Here is a 20,328-nt window from a genome sequence, read left to right on the forward strand (position 1 = left end):
CGCGTCAAAAGGATCAGGAAGCCTTCAATAAATTTCTGCTTTTATTCCGACTGGTATTTCGATTCAACTAACAAGTAGAGAGTCTTATTTTTCCATGTTTACAGGTTCGATTAAAAGCGAACCTGTTCTATGAGTAGAAGAATTTGGCCCTTCTACGATTTTCACTGGAGTTCGACGTTGCCTGGGAAGACTCGGCCGGGAGAGGTTTATTAGGTTAATGAAGACACAATGCACTTACGTGTGTTACCGCGACACAGCGCAACACACGCGGCAAGACGCTGAATTCTAAATCCCTCCTCCTCAAATAGAACAGAGACGAAACTTGCGCGCGAAAATGTTCACCGAAGAGAGAAGGACGAAGCACCAGGAGCGTCTGGTTGGAAGATGCTTACATTTTTAATAAAAGACGTTTTAATAGCCACTGTACAAAGATGTGGTTGCAATTGTACGGATTTCAAAGAAGGTGCATTAGGATGGAGATAATTAGGCGAAGGTGTGCTCTTAAGAGTGAAGTTTCAGAGGGAGAAAAGTCTTCCCATAGTAAACTTTAGAAAACAATGCCCCATATGAATCTTCTTTACAATTTAAAGCAGTTTAAGTAGAGGTTCTAAAGAATTTGCAATCGTTCTCTTATTTAACTACTAATCTCCTACAGTAAGTCGACAGAATACCCTCGTCTGAGGACGTGAAAGGGAGGTTGAACAGATCGTGACGTTCCTGAAGAAAGGACGGAAAGACAGAACTGAGGGAAGAGGGAGGAGAGCAGAAGAAGCCGAGGAGGGTTGATTCGATCGAAGTTGTTGAAGGGAGGGCGCCACCTCGCCGGCCACCCTATTTTCATCGGCTCCTACAGACCGCGCACTTATCACCCTATCATTACTCTAGCGGTTTGTCATTCCGCTTAATGAATTGCGCGTCGTTTGCGATCAACCCCAAATACGATCGCGGGAAATGAGCCATCGGTAATTTAAATCTTACTTTCTTGCACTAGATCACTTAAAACACTATTAGGGGGGTAATGGAGTGGAGAATATTATGCGGTAGGTTTCGATGTGAGAAAGAGAAAGATATATACATGGAAAAGCTAAACCCGTCCTCCATTCTCTACTGCAAACTTACAACGTGTAGCAAAGACAAGGAAAAACGACTGAAAAGCACATCATTAGCGAGCTTGAGTTTCTTGACGACAGTAAAGAAAGCATTGATATTCGCGGCACGATCGTACTACTGTATTATTTAAGTTTTTCCAGGTTGCGGCCCTCGAAACGCGGGACTTCGACTTGCTCGTCATTTGGTATGCCATTAATTAATTTGGGTCTCGAGAGCCAGACGCGCCTCGCAATTAGTGTTCGAGAATCAGAGTATGCGTGTGAGTGTGTCAGTTACTCACGTAAATATTCCTCCCTTTGCTCAACGTCTGAGCCAATGCTGTCTTCTTTTTTCAAAAATGCATCAAATACTCAGAACCCCCAAATCTTTTGTGCCTTGTACTTAAGACAGACAGCCAGAACACTTACATAATTTTAGTCGCATCTCAAAATGTTTTAATTGAGTCGAAAACTAGACATTGATGTTGAATCAAATGTTTTATTATAACAATTATAACCATCAACAATTAATTGGTTTATTTACAAATTATAGACAAATTACGCTTCTAAACACAGACATTTATATGATTTATTTCCCTTTGGATTCTTTAGACTCTTCCTTTTCCAGAAGAGCGCTCTGAATGCCAACTTTCTTTAATTCTTCCACAAGTTCTCCATTTCTGTGCATTTCTAGAAGTATGTCACACCCACCCACAAATTCCCCATTTATGAATACTTGAGGTATTGTAGGCCAGTTGGAAAACTCCTTAATTCCTAAATATTGATAAAACGAAGATATTGAAAATTTGCAATGATATAGGATATTGTATAACTTATATCATTGCGTTCCACATAGAAGCTTTAGTATGCTCTCATTGCAAAAACAATGCCCACCTTGTCTAAGTTCCTCATCTTGCAGAACATCGTGAGCATCAAATTTAACATTATGCATCTTTAGTATTTGCACAACTGCACTACTGAAACCACATTTGGGCTCTTCAGGAATACCTTTCATAAACACTACTACTTTTTTATTCTGTAATGAACAAAAACAATTGACATGCCATTCCACATAACTTCAATGTTTCATCATAACCTTTCCAAAGATTTATAATTGTCCATACGACAATTAATTTTGAACACTTCTTATATTTACAATTTATTTAAAATTTGATGCTATTGTTCAAGAGTTTGATGTGACTGAACTGAAGACACACAAAAGAACAGAAAATTGGTAATAAAAAATAAACTTTCAAGATTTACCTACTTTTACAAGATTAGCAATTTGATCGAGTTTTGTGGACAGATGTCTCACTTGACTGTAGAACTTCAACGAAAACATTTCCTTAATACCAGTGCTAGGAAAGTGTAAATTTAAACTTGAATTTTCTAATATGAAAGCACGTTTTAGGTTAGCCGGTTAACGCGTAGATCGAAAGATATTACACAATATCGCCATCTTAATTTGTCGCTTCTGTTTCGTACAGAAATGATAGGTGCTGCCATCTAACGCGAGAAAGCAGACCAATAAAATATTAATCTGCGATTGAAAAAAATGTCAATGTTTGAGCTACTGTCATTTTGCGAAAAATAATCGTAGGACAGTGAGCCAGGTCTCATTTTAACGAGCAAAACCTCTACTTTTTCATCTTTGAATCGACTTTTTCCAAAAACACTTTCCTATTTGGCTGAAGGCCATGAAACAGAAAGTGGTCTTCTTCCGAACGATTTCTAACTTCAGATGATTCTTTGAAGCTGGATAAATTTTTTTTGCGACTAGCTTTGCACTAGATCTCCAGTCTGAAGTCTTCCTGTTTTAACGAGCTTTAAAAAATTGATCTACGATTTTTTTTCTCCGACTAATTGCATTTTGAATGAAAAGTGTGCCACTAGCATCAAAATTTCGCAATGATTCAAAGATCGAAAAATTGATCGATCTTTGAACCGCTGTCACTTTGCAAAAAATAATCGTAGAGCAGTGAATCAGGGCTCATTTTAAAGGGCAAAATCTCTACTTTCCTGTCACTGCATTGAATTTTTCCGAATACGATTTCTATTCGGATGCGGAGCGAGAAAGTGAAAGTTTTCTTTTCCATGAAATTTTTCTAGGAAAACTTTTCTAACATATTAGACACAATAGGTGTCTAAAAGTGCCATATGTGGCTTTCGATTCACGATTTGGATGTCGTTATTCTAAGGACAATAATACAATGGTCAGACTTACCTATTGCTATCTTGCTGTTCCAGTGCATTGTCAATCACGCAGTAGACACAATGTATACACAAAAACAAATAAAACTGAAGCCAGCTTGAAGCACGGAGACCGAGGAAATCAAAACTGTATCGAACGAAGAAAAATTAAATGTTTACACTACGAAAATGTAATTGAAAATTAAGAGATGACTTCGACATCTGAACGGGCGGGAAAAGACTGATAGAAGCGTCATTGAGTATGCGCAGTAACAAAAACGCATTTGCGTACATGCGCAGTAGAAACCACGTGACTTAGTGCATGCGCAATAGAAAGCTCATGACTTCGTACATGCGCAGTAGTAATTACGTGCTTTGCGCATACGCAGTAACAATCACGTGACTATATTTCAAATACCTACAAATTCAAACATTGAATGATTTTAAACTTATTTATTAATACCTAATCACCAATACTCCAGTATTACTCAAGATTTAGGATGGAATTTCTTAGTATTACTAGCAGGTAGTAAAATTAGGAATCGACAAGACTTCTATCGCTAACTCAATTTCATCCCTTAAACAATGTTATATTATTTATTGATACATAGAATTTATCAATAGTACCATTAGCTAACAGTGTTACACTTGTTCCTGTCTAGTTTCTTGAGGGTCATCATTTTCTCGTCCACGAAATTATAATTGATACATATATGTATACATATATATATACATATATATAGTTTTTCGAAGAGCGATCGTCTCTTCACACTCATTTTTTCTCCTGCAGCCTTGTATACATCACACTGGTTATTATTAGATCACAATTACAGATCATACATACACGTATAATTACACGTTACAACATTACAGATACATTATAAATTACAGATCGGAGATTAAAGGTACATACTGCATCTCAGTGTTTCAAGGAATGTTTCAATACTTGTGTTCACACTTCTTATGTCATACTTCGAGACTTGATGCCGAGAAAAATCCTTTCGAAATCATTCATAACCATCGAAACGAAAACTTCTCTTCTACATTATGCAATTTGATGTGTTCTACAAATGACGAGTTCGTGTCACGATCTTTTTCTGTATTAACTTGTAAGGGTTTCATATGCAGGAAAAGCATGGTGAAATAGCACGTTCAAAAGAGTTTTTAGTATAATAGTTTTTTGCCCAATTCGTGCAAATATGGACGTTGACGTTATATTTTACTAACTGTTTATCTCAACACAATTCGTAAACTATATCCCTACGGACTTTCTTCATCCGTACAGAATACCTGTCTTTTTTTCTTTCAATGATAAGAACAACAACGACACTACCACTTTCGTCTTTACAATTAATTGTTAAAGCGACTCGGAATAACAGGATTATACCTAGAAATCTACGTAGCTTAATATTTATATGCAGCTGAACGAATAAGTTCATTAAATTAGGTAGGGGGAAGGAGGCTGAGGAGTAGGGTGGCGGCACTTTCAAAAGCAGTAACAAACGGAGGTCGTAATTATTTATTTGTGATCGACTTCATTGATTAATAGAAAAATTAACTGGTGTGTAAATAAATATCTAATTTAGATTTTTCAGATATTAATTGTTATTTCTATTAGTCAACTGAAATGGTAAAACACTCAATTCAGTTCAGGATAGTTTCCTTCGAAGAAAAGGCTTGATTTTGTGAAAAAAAATGTTACACAAATTACGACCTCCTCTCGTCAGACTAATAATTTCATGCTCTCTCTCTTTCTCCCATTCCTATCTCATCTTCTCTACGCATTAATACCATCCCACACATTCGCTTAGCATCAAGGAAATATAATCGATAAGCATGCCAGTATCACACACAACTTCTAATTCGAATATCATCCCTACGATATCTATACATGCAATGTGTGTTCAACAAGTTTTCATTCTTTTAGATACACAAACGCCAATCTGGATATCGCAACGTTACGTTGCGATATTACACATAGTTGAGATCACGAGCTGCAAACGACTTGCCTCGAGTCGACTTTTCGCGGGAAAAGCTCCTTCGAGATCCGTTTAATGTACCAAACGCAAACAGACTGTCGTATCACGGATCGAAAAGCTTTGCACTGCACTTGAAAAAACGGAAAACAGAAAGTAACTCGTTTTTTATCAAATATTCTCTCGACTATGTTATGTTACGTTTGTCTTTAATTCCTGGGAAAAAGGTACAACCACTGGCACAACTGAAAGGTATTGTCTGTCCACAATTCGATGCATCGTTACTGTAAAATCGTTTCTTTCGAACTATTCTTAATCCACCCACAACGTGCGTATATTAAAACGATACGCGAACTCGCACTGACACGGATCAGAGCGACAATCTATAACGAATAATACCGACTGATAATTTCTAAATATCTACTAGTTAGTTGGCATATCGTTCGACATCTGTAAAGGTCGCTGAACCCATTACAACTACTGATTGATTAGCCTATATAAATAGATATAGCGATACGTCGCTGTCGTATGACCGGTGAACTGGCACCTAAAAAAGTCATACGCTCTTCTTACAAGCTAAGGACTAGAATAGACTCTTCTGATCTCCTTTGCAGTTTCATGAAAAACGTCTCAACGAAAAGTTGACAAAATTCAAAGGAAACTTACATGACTAGGTCTTTCGATCGTCTTATCGAATTAATCTCCTTACCGACTCATACGTATTTGCTCTGATTTCGTTTAATCTTACGCAGAATATATGCACTAACTTCATCGTACGCTAACTACAACTTTGTATGTAATTGAAAATTCTTTCCAAGTTGACGCTGACGATAATCGACAGGGAAACTTGTTAAATAAGAACGGAAGCTTATCCCTACGTCTTATCTCGGATTGCAAAGCGTTTGAACCTGATTTTTGCACCTATGACGCGCTTAATGTGAAATATCGCTTAGCGTTGGAGAATTATACTTTTTTCAAGCTCGCATCATGCACCACCCACACACTCATTCACTCTCTCTCTCTCTCTTACGAAACTTTCAATACCTCTTTAATAATATTACAATTACTATCGCCATCATACGTCTTTGATAACCGACGATGGATTTCCATAAAGTAACACCTAAAAACGACTGCATAACATTCGATATAGATCATTTGCAAGCTCAAACGACAAAGATATGCGCGTGTATGATCCTTTTAAATATTAGTGATCATCTTAATTAACAACTATTGTCCTCTGATCAACGTGTTGCTGCGACAGAAGCGTTAATTTGAAAATACATGCTTATCGCATGCAGCGATTGAATGATACTAGGAATAAAAAATGAAGCTTGAAAGGAGAAGCAATCGAATCCTGATGAACCTATTTTTATCCAACCTATTGCTAATGAATCGAATAAAATTTTGTAAAATCATACGTTTTAGCTCATTCTTTTCTATATGTGGATCCCTTCTTCTAAAACGTCTAATTCACAGGGCAAAGCCTTTCGCCGCGGCCGCGTATTACTATTGTACATACTTAGCGAGCTAAACTGAACGCAAAATCGGTATTGTCCTCCCTTACAAATTACTTGTTTCGTACGTACATACATCTGATTAATTGTTATGCGATACATGGACGCGCGACGATGGGGCGAATCACGGATCACGTCGATCGGGACCAAGCAAGGCAACGCGAACCGACATCGTGGATCGTCTAATACTGATGTGCGTTCCAAACTACAGGGGAAATAATCATTGTCCGCAATTTATTTTACATCAAGGTCTGTTGCGCTTCGTCGCATGGACTTGGACCAGCAGTCCCTCACGACGAGTCCGCAAAACGCTTCACTATGTGTTCAAATTGTCCACCTACCACGGTAGAAGAAATTCCCTCTCCAGACAGACTAAATAGTTTTGATACTACCTTGTGTTCCACGAACCGGTATTTACTCGGAAGAATCAGAGTCAGAGTCTGCTCCCGCGTCTGAGGCCTCGCCATGAACCTCTGGCGTCGTCTCTGGAATCTTCTTCGTGAGCGTTGCAGCCACGTAGGCACCTGGTCCCTCACCTTGTGTATGTTCGATCCCAACTCTGAACATGGAACGAAGGAAATTTTGTCCTGCGATCTCGTCACGAATGTGGAAGAAGCTTACCTGTATTCGTGTCGCGAAAGATTTCTCACGTATTTCTCTGGAGGTGCATCGCTGTCGCTATTCTGAAGACTGACGCTTCTCGCAGTTGTGTGGGACACTTGGGTCGCAGGCATCGTAAACTCTACGTAACAATACTCAGCAAGATTTTCAGGGATTTGATCATAGGATGTTAGAGCCATGCGACAAACCAACTGGTGCGTCGTGTATGCCCCTAGAAAAAATAAAATAATGACTACATAGTAAAAAAAGAGTAGGAATCTGAAGAGAAATGTCACATCATCTAGCCCTTGGTCTACCTCTTGGAGTATTCAATTTTCCCATTTTACTAGATTATTATACCCTGACTAGATTCATAGCTATGATTTCATGCCTACCTTGACCTTCTTTAGGTAACCTGGGCATCCTCCAAACGATAGCTCGATGCTGGTGCTCGTATTTAGCTTGACCGGACGTCACCTCCATTAGCTGTGGCTCCAGCGTGTCCACTGCGCCTAAGAATCTCTCGATACCCTTGATCTTTCCGGTTCTCCTATGAGCCGACTTCACTGACCCGTACCTAAAGTGTTTCTCAACCCTAAACAAATAGATCCAGCACTCGGGAATCGGAAAACGGACCATGACATCCTCGCAGGGCACCTGGCCTAGTTTTCTCGACGCGAATCCTGGCACAAGGATGTCTGCCCTCAATTCCACCTAAATGACAGAAACAGCGAAATTGAACCGGCCTAGTTTCTACTCAATTTTAATTATAGTTTCAATAAAAATTCAGATCAGTCACTATGTTTTCGAAAAACAGCAGACTTACCTTATTACCAGTAACGCACATTACAGCTTTAAGCTGAAGAGGTAGTTCCCTGTTTTTAGGCGGTCTCACCCGGAACCTCATGAGCTCAATGTAGCAAGCGTCAGGCGGCTTGAACCTTTAATCAGATTTGTGATGTTGAAGTTAATTGGATTTGAACCGCTTCACCTGAACGAATTGATCGACATACTTAATGATTCTAGATTTTTCGTATTCATCCTGTTGAACACAGGCATGGAATTCCACATTCTCAAGACGAATCCATTCCTCTGTGACCACTGGAATGATATCGTGTCTGCCTACTACTTCTTTTCCCTGACGCCACATATCGTTTATTCCCAACTCAACGTCAGGCATACCTGAGAGAGTAAACGAATTTCACATTGGATGAAGAGTATGAGGTACTCAGGTACTTACCTGAGAGGAAACCCAAAAAGAATAATCGAACACGAGCAATCTGCTTATCGACGTGGCCTTCTGCATTCTGCTCTACGTAGAGCTCGTCAACCACCGAGATCTGTACTTCTTCCATTTTGTAAGTGAGCGCTCGGTCTCGGTGAGCAGGTAATCTAAACAGAGCCTCCTCGATTGCGCAGGAAAACAGCTTCATGTCCTCGTAGTTCTGGGAACCGAGCTTGAGCAACTGAGAGATCTACAAACATATCTTTCAGTAAGGTCGAATCCTGATAAGCTGATAATTCCCAATTAATTCAATCGACCAGTGTACCTGTGGGGCATGTTCAACTGGAAGGCCAAGCTTCTTTAGGTCGCTTCCAAACTCCTTCACCCCTTGGTAGTCACCTTGAATGGCATACGCAGCAAACTGACTGAGCTTATTTGTCAATCTCTCCGCTTTAGTCACCTGACCTGGTCGAACTCCAGGTCGTTCCTTATAGAAAATGTACTGTAGCTTCACTGTAAATATCTTGCCATATTGATCGAACTGTTGCGCTCCGATATCAGAGACCGAATAACAAGGTAGCAAAAGTAACTCCTGGAAGGGGTCCTTGTCATCTTTACTGTTGAATAAATGGAGAGCAGGACTGTCGCCTTGGTAGACAAGCCTCACGAATATCTTCTTCCAAAACCTTTGGCCAGTTATTTTCTTCTTGTTCGGTTGACGCAGCTGCATATCCCACCCATCGCCTGTGTGAGTTATTCTAGGGAAGTCTTCCAAGGGTTGACTGACGTCTTCGTCGAACAAAGGAGTCGGTGGAGTTTCCTGAAACCAGATCAAGTTAGATATTGTTCGATCTTCTAAAGCCTGCGTCATGTTCAAGTCCCAAACCTACTTACTTGAGAATCCGTTCTGGTCATTTCCGCTGGTTGAGCAGTTTCAGTGGGTGCGATAGCATCCTGCGCGAAACCAGACTTATCAAAAGGATTGAATCGAGGCGAGGAATCGCCGTACGCCGTGTTCTGGGGACTCTTTGGTGGTGGAGCTAATACAGGGACTGCTGCGCCCTCAGTGGTCCCCGTTTGATCTGCCTCTTTTGGTCTGCAGAAAGTAGAACAACAATTAGTATGATACGCAGAGATGTACCAAGTGTATAAGCGATTATGGACTATTGATACTTGCTTGATAAATACACTGAAGTCTGGACCCTCGTCAGAATCTGCAGATTCGGTCCTCTTGACTGTAGGTTCTGGTGGTGGAGCAGTCATACTTAGGAAGGAATCAAATCCATCTGCTTCCCCAAAGCCAGTGGCTGCCGTTTCTGAGCCAGTAGCTGACGAATCTCCCCAAACTAAATAAGACACAGGTAGGTGTTAGAAATTGAAAATTTTCATGGTCTAAACTTTCACTCTATTCTATTATATTTACCATCGCTGGATGTATCCATCGCAGTTGGTCCCCCAGCAGCGAAAGCATCCAAAAATGGATCCGCGTTGGTATCTGACTCAGCAGCCTTGTCGAACTTCGAGGCAAAGACGTCAAAAGCATCGCCAGTGGTCTCGATAGCCTTAGCGGTAGCCGCGAAGTTGTCCAACTGTTCTTCAGGCTTGTACACTTCGCTGACAGGGAACTCTGCACCAGGAATAGGACTGGTTGACCTCATGGTAGTTGTATCCTTGGTCGGTTCTCCAAAATCGCCAAGTAAATCGGATGCAAACGGTCCACTGGGCTGAGACGGAGGTAGAGTAGTTTCTGCAGTAGCGAACAAGGGCTGCGAGTCGGGGGGTTGCGTTGCAATGCTGGAGAACGGAGCAGACGTGGTCTCGGTTACCCCAAAACTTGGAGAAGGGGTTGTTTGCGTGGCAGAGAAAAACGTGGACTCTGCAGTCACAGTTGGAAGCTCTTCTGTAGTGCTTGAGCTGAACAGTTCAGCAGCAGCAGTAGAAGGTTGCGTTTCAGCATTGGCGGTCGCCTCAGTAACGAAGTCTATCCCAATACTAGACTTGCGTTCAGGTTCAGTGCCTAGAACTCCTGTCGTAGAGGTAATGGAAGGTCTTTTCTCGCTGATCACATTCGCGGTTTCCGCATAATCAGACCCGAACGCGTCTTCAGCTTGAGCAGCACTCGTCGTTTGTTCTGTCATGCTTGCAAATGGATTATCTTGCATAGAAGCGACTCCAGTGACTAGACTAGTGGTGTCTCCAGTTGTCATCGCTGTGGAAAAGATCGGAGCGCTGGTGGTGTCTGTGTTAGGCGCATCGAACAGGTCCATGATATCCTGATTTTTCGATGGCTCCATCACCTTACTATCATCCGGCATTAGATCTGGTACATTCGAGTCAACATCCAACAGATCTGCGAAACTGTGCTCCGGAGTGGGGGATGGAGAGTGCATCAAAGTAGGGCTCGGTGTTCTGGTCGCCTGTAAATATAATTACGAATTAATTATCGGTAAACTAAAATCACTCTAGAGATGCTACATACCTGTAGCCTATCCAGAAGATGATTAGAAGTCGCGTCCATAGCTCCAGTAACAGAGAGAATCAGGTCCTTGGTGTTCTTAGGAGGTGGTGGAGGTTGAGGCCTCGGAGGAGGCGGCCTTGACGGAGGCATTTTCCCGTTCTTTGGCTGAGCTGGAGCAGCAGGGGTCGCAGACTGCCCGAAGATGTCTTCAGAGGTCTGCGACGGAGCTGCTGCGTCGAATAGGTCTGTGCCCGCCTCATCGCCAGGCGTTACAAATATATTTGTAGTTTGGCTAGTGAATATATCGGTTGCTGGTGTATCAGTAGTACTCGATTCAGGCGCGTCAGTGACAAACGACGCGAAGGGGTTCGTCGAATCGACGATAACAGTCGATTGGTACGACTGGTCTCCAGTGAAATTGAGAAACGGATTCTCCCCGGCGCCAGTCGCCTCAGTGTCCGTGAAATCTTGTAGGAACGGATTGGAAGTCTGGCCGGATAGGGCGTTGCTGGACTCGCTCTCATAATCATCCATCAAGAAGGGGTTGCCTCCCTTCGGATCCATGTTGTCCGATAGTTAATTGACTAGCTTAAATAATTGATTACTTTCGTGGAATTGCGCGGAAGATCGATAGAATATAGTTAGAAAAAGGTACGCTGAAGCAGGGACTTTATTTGTTTATCAGTTCGGACTCCAACAACTTCAGTTCAGTTTTCCCAGGTCCTATTGTAGCGAAACTGGTGTCGAAGGGGTCCACTTCCTCTTCTAAAGCAAAGCTCTCGTTTTGTATGGGGGTCAGAACCTTCGCCCCTGGATCTTGGTCACCGATGCACAAAAAGTCTGTCGACTCCTTTTCTTCTGCTCTGGGATCGAAATCGTCGATCTCTGGGACTGTGGTAGAGACGATTGCTGTCAAGTTGATAGGCACAGGTCGTACTGGAACTTCTCCAGAAATTTGTTCTAGCTCGCTTTCTAGAACCTTCAATTCTGCCTTGCCAGGGAGGATGTTAGTGGCAATGGAAGTATCAAATGGATCGTCGTACGATATTTCTTCTTCTTCGGGAACCTTCGACTCAATTTTCGGCGTCAGAGGTTTAGCGTCTACTTCGATCTCCGCGTCCAGCAGGCTCTCCTGTCGTTGAGGAGCACTCGGTTGATTCTGCTCCTCAAATCTCTTCAGCACAGCGCTTTGAAGTTCGCCGATCTTTAAATCAGTCGGCCTGATGGAGGCGGCTGTGAAGTCACTCTGCCTCCTAGCAGGTTCGCTGTCAGCCCTTGGATCGAAATCGTGGTCACTCAAACTGTGAGACAATTTAGACTCCTGCTTCAATAGCTCCGACTCGATAAGCTTCAGCTCTGTCTTCCCTGGAGCTACTTTAGCGACGAAGCTAGTGTCGAAAGGATCTACATCGACTTCTTCCTCTTCGATGACGAGAGACTCCTCGATGGACTTTTGAGAATAGTACGGAGTGAGCGGTTTCGAGGGCAAAGTTTTTTCTTCTTCGCTGGTAGCTAGAAGGTCTGGTCGTGTCGAAGGTGTTGGTAACTCGAAGGCGACTGCCTTGATAGGTGCCAATTCGAGGACCTCAGGCCTCGAAGACCTCCTTCCGCGATCAGTAGACTCTGCAGCGTCGTTCCTTTCCTGTTCGGCAAAGTCGACAGCGAATGTTGGTTCAACTGCTACTGCAGGGACTGTAGGAAGTGGTGGTCTGGATGGAGGTACGGCGCTATGGATAGGCCGATCTACGATGGGCTGTTCGTCCTTCCTTGGATCAAAGTCGTCGTCCTCCAGAGAATTCGAGAGGTTAGTCTGATCTCCCAGCAGCTCCTTCTCAAGGAATTTTAACTCTGTTTTGCCAGGTGGAGGTTCCTCTATGGCAGAGGTATCAAAGGGATCCACATAGGTGATGTCTTCAACTGGTGCGATAGGTTGATCAGACAACTGGCTTAGATCAGTGGTCGATCCTCCTAAAAGGTCCTTCTTAATCTGTAAACTCTGACTATCATTCTTTTCCTTTAATAAACCTGTCTCGTAGTCCCTGTTAAGGCCAGCAGGATCAGTCAGAGATATCGTCACCTCAGAAGTTGGTAGTTCCTCTAATTCCTTCTCGATGAACTTGAGTTCTGTCTTCCCAGGGAGGATATTATCGGCAAAAGTGGTGTCAAACGGGTCTTCTTCGTCGACAAAGGTGGCTACCTCGAAGCTAGCCTCGACTATCTCAGACTGGAAGTCTATATTTTCTGGCTCCTTGCTGCCAAACGGATCGTCAGCCTCTTCAAGTCGTATCGGTTCATCGGGAGCTGTCTCTAGATCGAATTCCGCATCGTCCAAGTCAGGGATCTCCTCTAGGATGGTTTTCTCCTTAAGAATCTCGAACTCCGAAATGTCAAGGGGTTCATTCGATAATTTACTGTCTGCAGCGTTATCTTGAGGAGCAGCTGGACTGACGGGTCTCGGTAAAACTGGCGGAAGCTTGGTTAAGTCAACAGGGATATCAGGAAGATCGCTGTCGTCGTCTAGTAGAGTCTTCTCTACCTGCACAGGCTCCGGTACCACTTCTTCCACTGGCTTATCTGTTTCGTCGAAGTCGTCAAGCAACAGATCTTGCTGGAGCCTGGGCCTTCTGTCTTTGGAGATCTTACAGGAACTTACGTAATCGACTCTCCCTGAGAGTACCTCAACCGCGTTTCCTAGACTGACTAACTTCTTCCCCTTCTTGTCGACAGTTTTCAATACTTTATCAGCGTTGGTAGTGTCGAAGGGGTCGTCTCCAGTTTCTTCTTCGGTAGGACTGTCTGGGATGTAAGCTAATTGGACGTCAATATTCTGGAGAACATCGACGTAAGTTGTGTCGAAGATATCCTCGTCAGCCGAGCCCTCCTGGTCATCGTTCTCGTCGGGAACATCGACGGTGCCGTCTTCGTTTACCAAAGGTTTCTCCTCCTTCTTCTTTCCCTTGCCCTCGAAGTCTGGTGGCTCCTCTTCTATAGGATTGCCCTCTTCGTCGAAACCCACCCACTTCTTCGAGGTTGCCTTTTTGCCAGAATCCTCCTGGTCCTCCTCCTCTTCCTCCTCCTCCTCTCCCTTTTTCTTCTCTTCTAGCGGCGGCTTGCGCTGGAAGAACGATGTCGACTTGATGCGGTCGAGGTCCCCCTGGGTCTTCTTGAGGATCGAATCGACACCAGCAGTCAACGCCTCGAACTTCTTCCACTCGTCAGAGACGGTGTTGCTGGCCTGCTCGCCGGATTGCTCGGCCTTCTGCTGGGCTTCCGCCCGCTCGCGCCTATAACGCTCGAGCTCCTCCGGGTCGAACTCGTCGTCCTCTGCTCCCTTCTTCCCCTTCTTCTGCTTTTTCTTTTTCTTTAGGCCCTTAGCTAGCTTGTGCATCCTCTAAGAGCTACCGTGGAACGCGCGAGGCCTCTGCAACCAACAGAATCCCATCCGATCAGCATCCCTCTGCTAACTCTGAAAGACCCGTTCGATCATACTTGACATCGTGCTGCAACGTGGTACTCTTTCGCTAAAGCTATGCACGTGAACTGAGAAAATTCAAGAAAAGAAGACATCGGTATTTTCTTGCTAAAACGATAAGCTTCTACACTCTCACATATTTCGCATGCTCGTTCTTAACATAAGGTTCAGCGAGTAAACACCAATATCTACTTTACTCTGAAAATTTAGGTCTACAGTTGCACACAAACTGTGAAACGATCTCTTGTATCTGGAACTTGTCCTGAAACTATACTCTACTATCACAAGGTGCGTAAATCAGCCAATATCCACTGGACAATAGGTGGTGGTAGTCTCTTCGAAGTAGCAAGCAGTTCTAGGACAGTCCTACTGTTCCGGAGGTTCTAGGTAGAGTAGAGAAAGCTTGAGGCCTCTGGCCTCTGGCAAATTAAAACGCAGTAACGAAGCATCGATGTGACACTGGTTGGTCGAGAGCTCGTGCGAGGCATGCACCACTGACGGCGTGCGTGTCATCTGAAACGAAGGCCAGCTCCCACGCGGTCGCCGCCGCTTCGCCTCATCTTTGAATACTTGTTGCACACTACCGATCTTTATTTAGTCGGTCACTATTCCGATCCGCCGCGCTAAATTCGTCGAGGGCTTTTTTTAACGCGCACATTAACGCGGAACACCTTTGCTTATTCCTCCTCGCGAGTTTCTGCGTCGATATCGAAGTCTTGCAGGATTGACAGTCGAACGAGAAACAGTAGTCAAAGGGAAGAGATCGAGGGAAAAGTCTTCTGTCTGTCAGGAACAAGAGAATCGTCTTTCTGTGCTGGTCTGATAGGAACTTTACAGTCCACTTTAGATGTTTCTTATTGTCCGTGTTACGGGATCGTTGCCAGTGCCGCCCGATCGATTGCAGGACCGTAACCGCGGTGCTGTTCTACCCTTTCCTATGACACGATTTCAAGAGGATAGGTCGAAACTGTGCCAGGAAAGTGAACAAATTTCCGATTCGATACAAATGTCTTAAGTAGTCTTCAAGCGATGATGTCATTCGAAACGCAACGTTCGTTCGCTATAAACTCATATCACTATTTCTCTTATACATGCTTTAGGTGTGGACATAACCATAAGAAGCTTACAGTCACACCGATACGTGTATAGATACTTGGAATATTAAGTGAATTAATCTTGAATAGAAAATTTAATGAGCAGCTGGATCTCACCAGGCAGCGATACTCTACAGTTGAGAACGTCATTTACTTCCACCAGCAGGGTATACAGTTTAACTAGAATGACCAGCGACGCGCGACGATGGAAAATTTTGTCGATAAATGGGGGCAAAGGGTGATGCCGCGAGGAAGCACGTGTTCCAGATTATTGCAGGATGGTCGCTCTAACTAACTCACTGACTATCGCCGCCCACCCTCCTTCTGATAAAACTGATATGGCCACCAGAGTACACCTGCATGCACGTTGGAAAATTGTAATCGATAACGAAAGAGAAATCGTTCAACTTTTCGGCAGTCTCAGGTCGAGCAGATGTTCTTATTTTTGACACATCGAGCAAGGGGTTATTCCTCGAGTCGTGCTGAATTTTCTATTCATTGTAGGAGGAAAAATCGGTCGATCGAAGAGAATAGATTCTGCTTAGCGAATGCAGTGACAATCGAAGACATGATAATAGTGATTGTGAGAGCGAACCACCCCAACGGTAAGATGTATTCTTATCTCTGTTATCCAGATAATTAAATTTGGCCTCCACCACGTCACATGGTGAATAGAGACTATCGACCAGCACAGTGTGTATTGTCTGCCTACCGAGACAGATTCGAGACGACACTTATTTCGACGTAATTACTGCTCCCTAATGAAACGTTGCTAATTTAGCAAAACGAAAGGATTCTTATCCGATCCTCAACTCTACTATTCATTTTTATTTATTCTTCTTTTTTGACAGACATAATCTTACCTTCTTTCTTCGATAACGTTCCTAATTTTTATGTCCTGACTGAATTATGCGTTTGCTTTTAGGGATGCTTAAAGAAAGTCGAGTCTTGAAGCTGAAGTATTCCACGACGAAAGGTAAACCTAGTATCGTTTCACCGGAATTAGGTCACGCAAAAAATGTCTGTACCGATTTATATTTAGAAGGCTCAAACCCCATACAGAATTTTCCAGCGTACTAAGCGTTCCCTGCCTCTGTAGGCGTCCTGAGAAATCCCTATCAAATCTATCACTCCAAAAATCTCCTCACAATGTAACAGAGAGCAGGAAGGGTTTCTAGGATCCGAATTGATTGCGTGCCAATTGCCCAACTCTTGGAGAGAATAGATTGACGTGGACGAACACGTAATGTCGATCACAAGATTTTCGCCTAGTGACCTACACAGAATCTCCACACCATAATCTTACGTTCTTCTAACTTACGAGCTTACAAAGAGAGATATATTTCTTAAGCAAAATTCGGGTATTGCTAACTCACCTTTGTCTTGTCGTGTAAGCCAAAATAGTTTGAAATTACGGTAAGTATACCAATGGGGTTGATTACAAGCTTCACTTCCACGTTACACGCTCGTCATTGCTCTTTCATTTTCCCTCTCAGTCTTGCTAAATTATCCATGCAAGCGGTCGAGGACTCTGAAAGCAGCTCGATTCGTTTTGGACATGATTATGAGTCGGAATCGCGGACCAATTGAGAGATGGAAGACCAATGACGGGGGCGCAATGAAACATGCAGGGCACGTATTTCCGAGGCAAAGTTTGCGCGCAAAGGGGGTGGGGGCACAAGAAAAATAAAGAGTATCGACCAAGCCAGTGGTCAATGAGAGCTTCATTATCTTCTTAGCAACGATCACCGCTGCGTCAGCGAGACTCATGAAGCCGCGGTCCGACTGGGACATATATGTTTGCATAGTTCAACTACGATAGACACCTCTACAACAAATTATACGTAAGTGATTCGGAGAGTGCAAGAAGAAACCGACATTGCCACTTGTGCATCAACTACTTCAGGCAGCTACCCTGCTTATCAAAGCACCGTTTAAAAGCTAAATCACAGCAAGGATGCCGTGATACTATGAAAAGAAAGTACTTGTACCTATATTTTCTATTCACTGTCATATGAGGTTGAGAAATTTACGGTTCATTTGAAACTAAAATTAAGACTAATACAGTTGTGTTAACAATACCAATGTACTATGTACATTGTTAAGTTTTTCTGAAAAACTTCATTAGAAACTTCCGTGACATTTACTACCTCTATATCTATTCGGTCTTCAAGTTCGATCGATCGCAAAGTAGACGAAAAGCGGTCGCGGGTGCTTTAGATGTTCAAGGGGTCTTTCTCAAGGAACTTCTGAGAAGAGAAAACTTAGAAATGAATAAAACTAAGACGAAAGAGTTTTTACCACCGATCGAATGGTTTTTCAAGAATGGAAAACGCAAAGAAAAGCTCCATTCGCAATTGGGCACACAATTAATATGCCAGCGACTGGTTCGTTTCTGGAGCGGATCAATCGTCGAAGAGGACGGTGGGAGGGCAGGATTTGAATTGGTTAATCTACCGTTTCCTTATGCTTCCAGAACCTAGGATTTGAATAGTTCGCTATAGTACTTACGATTCCAGCCTCGTCAGCAGCCACATCGATACGACGCACATTTTTTTCGAGTCATCCCGCGTATCGAGACTTCTCACGTCGTATTTTCTTTCGACTCTCCAGCGGATGAAGAACGTTCCTGTCGTCAGTGCACACACTCCGAGGGTAGGAATCGAACCACCGGAGAAGAAGAACAAGTAGAAGAGACGGGGGTTGGGGAAAGCGAGCAAGGGGCTAGAGAGCGGAGGAAGAGGAAGAGCGCGAGGTGGACGTCAGTCGAGAGAGGGAGACTTCTGAGAAAGTTGAAGAAGACGTGGCTCAAAGGTTCAGCCGCGTACGGTCTCCCTTGTCTGTGGAAAATAGGAGCGAACGAGCGTGTGGAGAGCCGCGAAGGCCCTGCCGAAAGCGAAGCCGACTCACCTCGTACTCTTCTCCTGCTGGCCGAACTATTTCCAGCATCGATCCGTTTCGCGGAGAAGAAACATGCGCGTACAACTTGGACGCCCACTGTCGCCCCCGGACGTCCAACTTTCCTCCCTGCGCCTGCTCCTTGTCCTGCAGTCACCCTCGGTTAGCGATGGCCTGGAAACGCCACTGTTCCAGAACCAATTCCCCGACTTCTCAATCGATTCGGCAATCGCCTCCGCGCTGTCTGTCTTTCGAACGGATTTTCAGAACGCGATACGTCTCTCTGGCCACCGATAATTCGTCCAATTCTATGATACACTCTAGTGGGGAGGTTGAGCTTGACAGAAATTTAGCGTTCCACTCGATGCGACTTCAAACCTTTCCTAAACACCCCTCTCGTTCGTCGCGTCGCGTCGCGTCGCGTCGCGTCGCGTCGCGTTGTCCTTCGATAACGTCACGCTTAGGCTGACTTAGGGGTGATACGCCTTCGACGATGTTTTTTAACGAATTCGGTGCACAAAGAAGGGATCATTTTTCTTCAGAATATATACTAAGAAATATTGATGACGCTACTGTGTTCGAAAGCCTAATGTAATTTTAAAATTAGAACCATTGTATTGCTACACAATGTAGATTTTGGAAAAACCTGCGCGATCCATCATCGGTAACACCTTTTCTGTTTTACGAGAGACTTGAAATGAAGAATTTACAATAGTTGCATACGGTACTACTTTCTGGTAGTAAAACCAAGAACACGCGCCGGGAACCGCATATAAAAATACCACATTTTATAAAATATAATATTCAAATATTATGTGCATATATCTATTATATACATATAATATAAATAAATAAAAATAATAAACTATAACAAAACAAAAAACTTAATAAAGAAATAACAGTTCCTAAAAACAACGCCCTCTGATTTGTCAGGAAAACAGATTAGCGACCTATGCAAATTTTTTAGAAATATCAATGGGTTAGAGTCGTCGATGTCGACAAGCAACCTTAGAAATATTATAGTAACTTTTATTTAACGGAATATATAACAGAGTATGGAGGAAACTGGAGGGAGTGAAACGGCAATAATCTTGCAACACCGAAATCTCGTTTTCTGGTACTTGGGATTCAAATCTCGAGCTCATATACATATGTATATATATCTGTGTGTGTGTGTGTATATATATAGTCATCTATACGCCGCTAAATTTCACTTCATCACCTATTTACACGACATTTCTCGAAAACAACCAACCTAATTGCGATCGAATTCAATCCCAAGACCTCTCCGCTCCGAACTAAACGCAGCTTTCGGTTTTTCCCTTTTCTTTGCTTCTCGCTTTCGGGATAGCTGCTGAATAAATTCGCGTATATGTACAGATACTCGTGTGCAAGTACTTGTACACATACACATGACGCAAGTGTTCTTTCTCCGAGACAATGATGATGACTTCCGCTTTCTTCGAGCACCTGTTCCGCTTTCCTGCTCATCATTTAAACAGCAAATGTGGCTGGTCAACACCTTCGCAGGTGTCCTTCGGCAGAACTTTCAAAACGAAGAGGAACTTAATAATGGATTCTAAAAAAATGAAAACAACGCGTTTTGCCTATGATGCACATTGCAGCCACAAAACGTGCCAATACGTTGCATGTTACCTTTTGTATTATTGCTAATATACTGCACGTCGTTTGGGATCGTTCGCGAATTTCTGCGCGCTTTCGTGACCAAGAGTACATGCTCGTGGATCCGGAAGTGGAAGTAAAATCGTCGTCGGCGACGGTCTTCAGCATCGAAAAGTACAATTCATGCGAC

The 20,328-nt window shown here is 43.2% G+C and overlaps 2 protein-coding genes and 1 long non-coding RNA gene across 3 annotated transcripts; 1 reads left to right on the top strand and 2 right to left on the bottom strand.

Moving 5' to 3' along the window:
• Positions 1–1,567: 1,567 nt before the first annotated feature.
• On the bottom strand, positions 1,568–2,542 carry Grx5 (Glutaredoxin 5). Its single transcript, XM_076386909.1, has 3 exons — positions 2,356–2,542; positions 1,983–2,124; positions 1,568–1,862 (listed from the first exon to the last, which is right to left on the bottom strand). Exons 1-3 carry the CDS (start codon positions 2,428–2,430, stop codon positions 1,678–1,680), a joined length of 402 nt encoding a protein of 133 aa, XP_076243024.1. The 5' UTR covers positions 2,431–2,542; the 3' UTR covers positions 1,568–1,677.
• Positions 2,543–7,048: 4,506 nt separating this feature from the next.
• On the bottom strand, positions 7,049–18,510 carry LOC143185149 (uncharacterized). The gene is made up of 13 exons (XM_076387885.1): positions 18,129–18,510; positions 11,725–14,472; positions 11,073–11,627; positions 10,017–11,010; positions 9,771–9,939; positions 9,488–9,689; positions 8,919–9,413; positions 8,609–8,843; positions 8,382–8,550; positions 8,195–8,309; positions 7,764–8,082; positions 7,390–7,600; positions 7,049–7,327 (listed from the first exon to the last, which is right to left on the bottom strand). The coding sequence occupies exons 2-13, from the start codon at positions 14,437–14,439 to the stop codon at positions 7,183–7,185; spliced, it is 6,324 nt and encodes a 2,107-aa protein (XP_076244000.1). The 5' UTR covers positions 14,440–14,472; positions 18,129–18,510; the 3' UTR covers positions 7,049–7,182.
• On the top strand, positions 16,519–17,196 carry LOC143184792 (uncharacterized). The gene is made up of 2 exons (XR_013002816.1): positions 16,519–17,033; positions 17,114–17,196. It is a non-coding gene; the product is annotated as an uncharacterized LOC143184792 (long non-coding RNA).
• Positions 18,511–20,328: the final 1,818 nt, after the last annotated feature.

The sequence above is a fragment of the Calliopsis andreniformis genome, chromosome 10, assembly GCF_051401765.1.
Source record: "Calliopsis andreniformis isolate RMS-2024a chromosome 10, iyCalAndr_principal, whole genome shotgun sequence".
Taxonomy (NCBI): domain Eukaryota; kingdom Metazoa; phylum Arthropoda; class Insecta; order Hymenoptera; family Andrenidae; genus Calliopsis; species Calliopsis andreniformis.

Coding starts and splice junctions, on each gene's coding strand:
- Grx5 (XM_076386909.1), bottom strand. CDS start 2,430: ATGTTTTCGTTGAAGTTCTACAGTCAAGTGAGACATCTGTCCACAAAA. Junction 2,125..2,355: donor AAATTGCTAATCTTGTAAAA/GTAGGTAAATCT, acceptor TGTTCATTACAG/AATAAAAAAGTAGTAGTGTT. Junction 1,863..1,982: donor AGATGAGGAACTTAGACAAG/GTGGGCATTGTT, acceptor ATCAATATTTAG/GAATTAAGGAGTTTTCCAAC.
- LOC143185149 (XM_076387885.1), bottom strand. CDS start 14,439: ATGCACAAGCTAGCTAAGGGCCTAAAGAAAAAGAAAAAGCAGAAGAAG. Junction 9,940..10,016: donor GATGGATACATCCAGCGATG/GTAAATATAATA, acceptor TGTCTTATTTAG/TTTGGGGAGATTCGTCAGCT. Junction 8,551..8,608: donor CTTTTTGGGTTTCCTCTCAG/GTAAGTACCTGA, acceptor TTACTCTCTCAG/GTATGCCTGACGTTGAGTTG.